The following is a 9,111-nucleotide window of genomic DNA, read 5'->3' on the forward strand; positions in this document are numbered from 1 at the left end:
TCAACCTTATGTTCTACTTGAACCCAAATTGCACAAAATTAGCGAATGTACACTAATTTGCAAGCTAACTTGGTTTTTCGAGAGACTCACGTGGAACCCAGCTGTATCTCTTGTTTGTGATGTATCCAATTGCCATGTTGATACGGAAATACCATTATAGATTTCCCTATTTATAGCTGTTTTTATGTCTGGCACCCGACATCTTGGCACTTTCCATGCCAGTTTGTGTGGATTTATTTCTCAGAACGTGATTTGAGCCCAAGTTGTTGCTAGGTTCACCAAGATCTGTTCGACCACGGCATCTTATTCTGAAATGTTTAACCTCCAAATGTCAGCTTTTAGCTATATCCACCAAGTGGTCTCGCTGCAACGCCACTTGTTTTACCACATCACGTACAGATTTTAACCAGGTGACCCACAAGCGCGATTGTGCAACATTCTAACAGAATTGATTCTTCTGTTTTTCACGTGTTAGATTATTCATGGAAAGTGTAGAACCGTGTGACGTACAGACGGCTGTTCTAAGGTACGAGGCTGTTTAGACGTCCAACGTACCAGACGAAATCAAGGAGTATAACACAAACACATCGATAACAAGTATCATTTTAAGTTCTGCTGCTATTTCTGGAGCTGAAAGGGTCGACTACATATTCAGGTCACGCCAGTCCGATCTATCCAAATGGCATACAGTTATTCATTTGTCCGACTTTGTCCGACAGCGAGCCTGTTTCTGTGTGAAGATATGTTGAACCCAGGACACGGACGAACACTTTCTCTGTAGATCCCCGCAAAACGCCGCTGGATAAATCTGTAAGGACGAGAACCAGTCTCTTCCCCAAAAGTTTGTAAGAAAGGCGCTGAGTATCGATCTCAGGAGAAAGCAAGTCAGTCTGTTTAGTACATCGTGTCTTTGTTGTCTACAGCTTCCGGTGGAAGTACACTTGAATCGCAGTGATTTGTTCAATCGGGCTGTACGACGTAAAATGACCATTCTTATATTAATCGCGCTGAATATCGCTAGTTACGGTGACAGTAATACAAAAACAGAGTCGGGCTATTTTCTGACGCGTGGAACCGGATTGATCAGATGTGTTGGACGTGAGGAGATGCTGGGTTTTAGAACTGCAGAAATCGAAAAAGAGTTGGGGCATAAGGAAACATAGGTGTGAGACAAGTTTGTGACTTTTGGAACCAACATGTATCCGGTCCAAAATTAATCATTTAGCTTCAGGCGATTGAAGGACCACCCGAACAATACCACTTAATTTTAACCTCACTAGAAGATTCAATGTTATCACATACAACCTGACGTTTAAAATGATCACCTACTCCTTCCAGTGCTATTTTCTCAACCAACAAATCGAAGTGGCTGTCGAAATGCAAGAATCTTCAATTCAACATCCCTTAAGAAGATCGTCGAATCACTGGAGCCGAGATGGACCATCCCGTCATGTCTGCAACAAACCAAAATCTGACTACTTAAATTTGTCAGTAGTTTAAACTCTGGCAGAAAGTGCCCTAGAGTTTTTTATGGACTGAATTTTGTTGGGAGCGTACAGCGGTTTCCGACGCATTTTCTAACGATGATCGTTCTTTTCGTATATATTTAGCAGTGCAATTAGTTCACAAATACCTCCAAGCTCTAGGGTCAATTGAATCCAGAAATGTTGCTCCAGTGAAAATTGGATATCCAGAATAAACGTTCAAATAATTTCCGCTGGGACCGCTGAACTGACGTCAGATATCGAGTCATAGTTCTGTGATGCAGCAAACTTTTGGCAAGCCGTACATCAGTTGCTCTTCTGGCCTTGTCGTCAAACTACATCGTCGTGTGTTTTCCCTCTAAACATTTCACCACACCACAAACGCGTATGCGGCCCTGGGGTTACAACCTGAATTCAGAACCTCCAACACGATTGCCTTTTTCTCAGCTGTCAGAGTGAGCTTTAGAGGTGTTCTCACCCTGGATGTTTTTGAGGAGGCGCCATTGTTGTTGAGTTACAACTACTGGTGCTATTCAAAGGGCAGACTTGATCCGCCATGAGATTAACCGGAGTGAATGCAAATGTTACCCTGATGCTTACAAAAAACTCAGCCAAATGTCTCTTGATATTATCCTACGTAAGAGACTGGATGAAGGGAACAATCAGTGTATCGAAATGTGTTTCAGTGCCACTGAGTCACATCATGAAAGCATACGTCGGTGTCCAGAATATTAGCTAGAATTTTGTGGCGGATAAGTCGAATGAGATTATGGAAGCCGAGGGTTTGCGGTGAGAGTGAACTGAGTTTTCTTTTAGAACAAAACTTCTCTCCAAGCGAGTGCAAGTTAGGTTCAAGTAAAACATAAATTCGACAAAACATTAGCGAAATGTACTCAGTGGGGCGATATTGGGGAACAAACAGTGTTTTGCCGAAGAGTATCCACCGGTAAGCATCCCTGTTAGTCCTATTAGTGAAGAGGTACTGAGATCAAGGACGATTTGTTTTGATTTCCCTCAAGATACATCATCCATTTCAACTTTTTTAGAAGCTCACAAGAATCGCTTATTTGAGTCAGTAACTCATGACCCTATATGGAAATCCGTCCACTCATAGAAATTGTATTGGAAAAAACAATTTCTTGACAAAATGTTGATTCCTTTCAACTAGATTTCTACTCTATACTTGAAGTTGCGAAGTTAGGATAAATTAAAGTGTTAAAAGTGAGTCGCCTGATGAATTCCGTGTTTCTTCCTGAAGATTCCAGGAGCTGCAGTTTGAAAATCGCTTTTGTAAACCACCGACCCAGTCAGTCTGAGCCATTGTTTGATGCCGAGATGAATTGGCTCAGGAGCCAAACACAGCACTAATTGGAAGCTTACGTGGTTGTACGGAGATCAACTAACTTGAAAATATTTCCATAAAATCTACCACATTCGATCGAGGTGGCCGGATCTAAACTGCGCAACTTCTGTAATAAAAACATGTCCACATATATTGGAGAATATCCTGGAGTATCATTCAATCAGTAGACATGCTATGCCAAAAAGCAAATCTAAAATTACCATGCATAATTTTCTCTTATAATAGTACGTCGCAAACGCGCCCATCTTTTGCTATGCCTTTGAACGTGGCCAAATCACTACGTACAGGCCGAAATAACATCCTTCGAAACACTGGCATTTTTGGCGCGATGATTTATGCTTAATCTGACTACTTACGTCCGATGCTTCCTACTGACGTCGTTTTGTTTTACTATACACTATTTCAAGGCCACTAAACGCATCGAATTTTGAAACCTACCCTTGAATTTAGGTAATTTCTCAAGTCCTCGAAACCTTAAAATCAAAGCGGCGGGATACTTTACGATCCCCGTACCTAGTCGCAGAATATACAAGAAAAATGGGCCAGAAAATACGTGAAGATTGCTGCCCGCTGGAACGGAGGAACTTCCTACTAAAAGCAATATATAATGATCGGCTGTAATAGAGGTCTGGAACAAACGTTGAACTGTTCATCCGAACGAAGTAAACAACGCTAAAACCGTGTGTTTGGGTAAAGGGATTTTGCAGTCCGTGGCCTCCGTTCTTCGAATAAACTACGATTGTTAAGCCCTAATTGAGAAAAAACAAGAAACCTGCATAGCAGAATATATCACGAACGACTGTAGTTGGGAAGTGCGCTTGAAAGGTGTTCCAACAAGCTCCATTGAACTGGTGGTAGGTTAATCGCACCCTTGCGATTCCGCAAACGTAATAAGGAGTATTGCCGTTCTGCGCAACCCTGCCTCACGAGGTCCATTTTTTGGGTAAACTGCCGCATACATCTAACGGTTAACTCAGTATCTCACTCGACATTCACTGAGACTACTTAAATTATTTGACCATGGCTATGGTAGTTTTGATCTTGCCCCATTGGTGCGCCCCTATTTTCACAGCCTTTATTCACCCCTGTTTCGACCAGCCTGGCTGATCGATTTTTTCAACACGGGATGTGTGGAGTTGCACCTCGGTGAACGTCACGCTTGAAACCCAGAACCTTCCTGATGACTGTGACTATGCTGCGTGATTAATTAAGCCTTGGCATTTGCAAAAATTGCATAGTGGTTAAGAAGCATATATACAATTACGCGCATGCTAGTACATGTCAACCAGAGTTCAATCTAATTCCCGTTGACCCCTTTTAAGTTTGCTGTGTGTGTGTGTGTCAAAGTCCACAAATATGATAAACAGCTTTGGATGCTATTGATTTTGCGTCGCAGATTTGAGATTATTTCAACCAGTTCAAGATGGAGAGCTTTGCTGGTAATCCCATACAAAAGAGGGAGAAAGTTTGTAGTTTTCAGCGTTTTCGCGAGGAAAGAAACACTTATAAAAATTGGTCAATCCCAACCCAGATGTGGAGCAAAAATACCACCTCAAACAGCTAGTTACTGGTTTTTTCATCCAGTAAAAACCTAGATCATGCAGAAGTAAAAGTGTTTGAGCAGTTCCAACCACAGGGAAATGTAAGATTGTAGAATTTGTTCCACGAATTTCGAACCATGCCGTAAGATCTGACTTAACTGTTTGATTCTCACAGCTCTGCGTGTTAAAGTGGTCCGCTGCTTATATAAGTAACAGAACTCATCCATTTGTCTGAGGAAGAATCTTTTGGATAAAAAGACGCTGTCAGTTTGAATCCTGAGGATTAGGACACGAGCGGGGGCTTTGGGGAGGCAGTTGTGTGAAGTTTGCACGGGCCAACGGAACGGCTCTTCAAGGATTAATTGTTCAGTTGCGCATATGGAGAGGCGCAGAATATAAGAACTAGTGGAGTGAGTGCCAGTGAGTTTTAAGTACAAATCATGCCTAAAGTTACTAAAGATGGGCCTACTATAGAATCATATATATTCCTGAAACAGCTACCACAGCCTTGATGGAACCACTGTTGACAAGAATAGGCTTGACTCTCCTCAGGGCAGCTGTTTGGTCCAAACAGGGTACAATAAGGTCAGGGCAAATTAAAAGATAACTTGCTAGCACGAACATGGAAGTTTTTCAGAGCGATGAACATGTAGACGAACTAAGTGGTTAGAAAAACGTAAGAAATTGGCGTCGACTATCGGGAACCGGTGAGTCCACCAGACTAAAGCCAAACGAGTCAACCAAACGATCACCCGAAACCAAGGAAACCAAGGTGATATCCTCACATTACTATGTAAGGTCAAGCTACTTAGCACAGGCACGGATACTGGCTTGAGTTGATGGGTTAGCCAGGACGATTCACCGGTCCAAAAGAATTAGGTTAATTGCCCGATCAAACTCTCTATCGCTGTGATGGGCTGCTCCAACATAGCTGCATGCCGCAGGCGGAATCGGTCCTGAACGTGTTTATGCTGGAGTGAGACATTCTTAGTTTTAAAATCTACGCCTCTAAACGTCTCGTAGAATCCTTTGGTCTCAACCTTTATATAACACTCGGACTTGAAAAACAACAAACTTCTCTGCATATAAACCCGGTTGGCGAAATAAACAAAGAAAAAGTATCAGCTCTGTGATTCGGTCCCTGATCCTGAGAAACATCTTATTAGATAGAAAAAATTCACAAGATAAAACCAAATGTCTGCCACTGAATCGCATTAAAATGAAGCAAGGGAGAAGTCCGGATTGCAGGTAACAGAGTGTAGGTTTGTTTCCTCCTTGACCGCAGCCCTCATTTCCACTATGCCAGTCTACAAGTCTCAAATTCATTTTCGATCCTCCGATGTGGCGCATGGACTAAATAAACCGACTGGTCTGTCGAGTTTGTTGTATGCGTGGCATACCTTTTCTCTACTCATCAATGTAAACGACAGTACGTGCGCGCTGACTGAAATTCTAATTTGTTTGTGCCATTACCCTGCCATTTTTATTTCACCTCAAGGGGACGATTTGAAATCGGCTCGTTTGCCGCACTTTTCTGACAGTTTGATATTTCTCCAGGTTACTGAATGATTTAGGCCAATATTTATTTTGCGGGCGCAATTGTTTTTTTAACTACAAATGCGTTTTGTTGTCGCAGGAAACTATTTCACGAGTTGTTTTATACAATGAGTTAGCACTTTTCACCGACATGATAGATGGTGAGCTAGTATGACAAAATGCCTGTCACCTGGACTACAATGGAAACTCGCAGTCCCAGTATGTAGTATGTTGCCTTGATCCAACCTGCCCGCGCACAGCAAATGTTGCCAGCGTAAGCCATAACCAACTTGCCTGATAAACAAACAAATCTAAGAACTCGACAGATCTGTATGTGAAACTGTGACACAGCTGTTGGCCTCTGTCTATTTCCGACAACCTTTTGGATCTTCCTGATGTGTGGCACGTTTTCATCGACCTATCTGATTTTCTAGCGTAAAAAAGGTCAACAAACGCACGAGGAGGCAGTTAGTTACAAGGCAGTATGTCGTGGACCGACCGAACGCAAGAACTGCATTGTACCAAGCGACGCGGATCCCGAAAGTATTGGTCGGGTCCCGAGTAAGGTGGTCACGAGCAGCCAACAAGGTTGAAGCTCACGGATGCGCAAATGAGAAAAGGAAGATATCAGCGACTGGAATTTGCTGATGTATCCGCAATAGGCGTCCAACTGTCTGTGGATTACTGGTTAAGATCGGTGAAGGCGTCAATAACCAATCAACGCATCCTATCCGCTGGTATTACAACAGATTTTCAATGTCCATCCTCACTCGCATGAAAGCAAGTCAGTGCTTGAGGCCCTTAACGCAAAGGATCTGATTAAGGCAGGGAATCATCAAACTTGTTTACCGGCAGGTCAAAATTTATTAGCACAGAATCTGAGGTACGTGCAGACTTTTTAAATATACGACACTGGATATTGCCAAATAGGCTAAAGTGCCAGAGAAGCTGTCAACCATCTCAATCTGGGGCAACACAGGATATTGCAACTTTATTGGTTCACGTTCACGAGCGATTCAAAATCATCAAGCCTGTTTCCTAATATTAGGAATCAAGCAGCTGCCGTTCAGGTGAGGAGACTTTGATGAATCTGGATCCCAGAAGAGAGCGACCATTTTTAACGAGGAAGTAACGAAGGTCCTACGTAGCCTGGGCAACTAATGGTAACTTTGTTTGATTTCCCGTGCATTAGGTCGAAGACGCCAAACCGATGACCTGAAGACGGATTTCTATCGAGCGGACCCCTTCAGCCACTGAAAGTCTACTTGCTTATTTCTCACAGGCGCTGTTGCCTATGAGGACTGTATTTTTAACACGAGTTCAAGCAATGCTCACCAGCTGATTCACAATCTACAGCTAGACGATCAGCAAATTGGTATAACATTTCGGATGATAATGGAGGCCGAAAAATGTAATTGTGTGCCCCAGAGTGCGCAGAATTAAGGTGCAGCTCCACAGAGGGACAGACTCGACCGAAACCTTTCAAGGCGATAACTGGCTCTGTCTAAAGCCAGGGTAATTGAACAAGGCCCAGGTGCCAACGTTTTGCAAGAATGTGTGGAGACCTACATGCTTGACGTGAACAAGAATCACGAAGACTTACTGCGTTAGTGGCTGAAAAGCAAGTGGTAGTAGTTACAGCCCAATCAAGGGGCCAAGTTTGATGCGCGGTGGAGTGAGTTGACATCAACACCAGTTTGAGCGGAATCCTCGATCCTGTGCATCACGCCATAAATTCGAAGTGAAAATTTTAGGCATTGACAGTAATTTGAATTTGGAACGCTTACGCCAAAGCTGAAATCCAGAAAATGCACCGACGGGCTATTTTTTGCTGACAACCAGATACTCAATGGCACGCCTTAACCCAGGCATGTGGGCCCGTTTATCAACTGCGTCTGTCGCATGATCGATATCGTGATTGCAGGATTAGCCAACTGCAGCTATAGCAGACCGTGAACCGCATCGTCATTGATAGTGGCGCACCTCTGACTGGTGCTCCAGCGGACCTAGTTTCAGGTTGAGGTAGACCTGAATATTTGTTCATGAATGCCACTGGGTTCAAGAACTGACCGCTTTTCGGGAACTAAAGCGAAATGCTCAAAGGATACATTAGAGAAGCAAAACTGTCTTCGTTTTGGAACATTACAAGAAAGTTGCTACACTATGAAGGACCTTTACGCGCGCCAGCGAGATTATTTGTCTTGCATCATGAACGATAGGTCACTCATTTGTCTGACTTTCTGGACATCGCTAAATAAAGGTTTAGGGTGAACGACGAATGAGCAGCTAAGTCCACACAATAGCTTTAGCATAAACACATTTCGTCCTAAGGTGACAGGTGTATTGTACCCGGCCTAAAAAACATCCGTATTTAACGGAATCTCCCTCTGCGGATTTGTCATATCTTCCAAATAACAATGAGATCCCGTCAGCTGTCCAGAGATTTCCTGCTGGAACAATCACCGTAAGGCCAACAAGATGCAGCTTGCCCCCAATCACGTGGCTTCTTCTGAGCAGCAGTATGATAAGGGAGTTTATTGGGGGTAATCATGGACGGCATTGCTCGACCAACCCGCCGCGCGGGACATGGTTTGCAATTGTTTTACTTCTGCAAACGCAGTGAAGACATTCAAAAATGATCGTGCAGTCCAGTTACTTATCCACCCGCCGTTGTAGAGATAGTAATCGTTTAAAGCAGCCGTCATATATGTGGAACACTGCCCCAGCCGTGCATCATATACAACGAAGCTTTTGTGATGAATTCCGAAACCCAGCTCCACAAGGGTTCTTACCTCCGTGGCATGCTGTTGAAGTCGACTGACGTAGTAAAGAGCCTGTTGTATCCTGAGCCTTCGTTGAACGGGGGTTTATAAAATCATTCAACTCTGTCATTAAACTGCACGTGAACAGCAAAGAAATTTTTGTTTTTAGGTGAAAAGCGGCCAAAATGAGCACCTCTCTTAAGCAGACCCCAAATTCGCCATAAATTTGTTAGCATATTGCGTATTCACGGTGTGCCAAACATAACCTCAAGCCTCCAGATGAAACGAAATGGAACCTTGGCAGAGTGAGCCGTGTTTCAATCCTGTCACTTCAAAACGGAGTTTTGCGAGACGCGAAAATGTGCGTTTACACACGCCAGAATTGGCTTCCATGCACCGCCGGTTATGTGGCTGGCATAGGAGAA

At 43.5% G+C, this 9,111-nt stretch overlaps 1 protein-coding gene across 1 annotated transcript in view; it reads left to right on the forward strand.

The window, feature by feature from the left end:
• Positions 1-7,367, forward strand: part of T265_03232 (hypothetical protein) — a gene marked incomplete at both ends in the record, with an annotated part of 21,716 nt that extends 14,349 nt beyond the window's left edge. The window contains 2 exons of the mRNA XM_009167665.1: positions 6,359-6,485; positions 7,207-7,367. Of these exons, the coding sequence (XP_009165929.1) occupies positions 6,359-6,485; positions 7,207-7,367 (288 nt within the window). The remainder of the gene's footprint in view (positions 1-6,358; positions 6,486-7,206) is intronic.
• Between the last annotated feature and the right edge of the window lie 1,744 nt (positions 7,368-9,111).

This window comes from Opisthorchis viverrini, assembly GCF_000715545.1.
Source record: "Opisthorchis viverrini unplaced genomic scaffold opera_v5_45, whole genome shotgun sequence".
Classification (NCBI taxonomy): Eukaryota; Metazoa; Platyhelminthes; class Trematoda; order Opisthorchiida; family Opisthorchiidae; genus Opisthorchis; species Opisthorchis viverrini.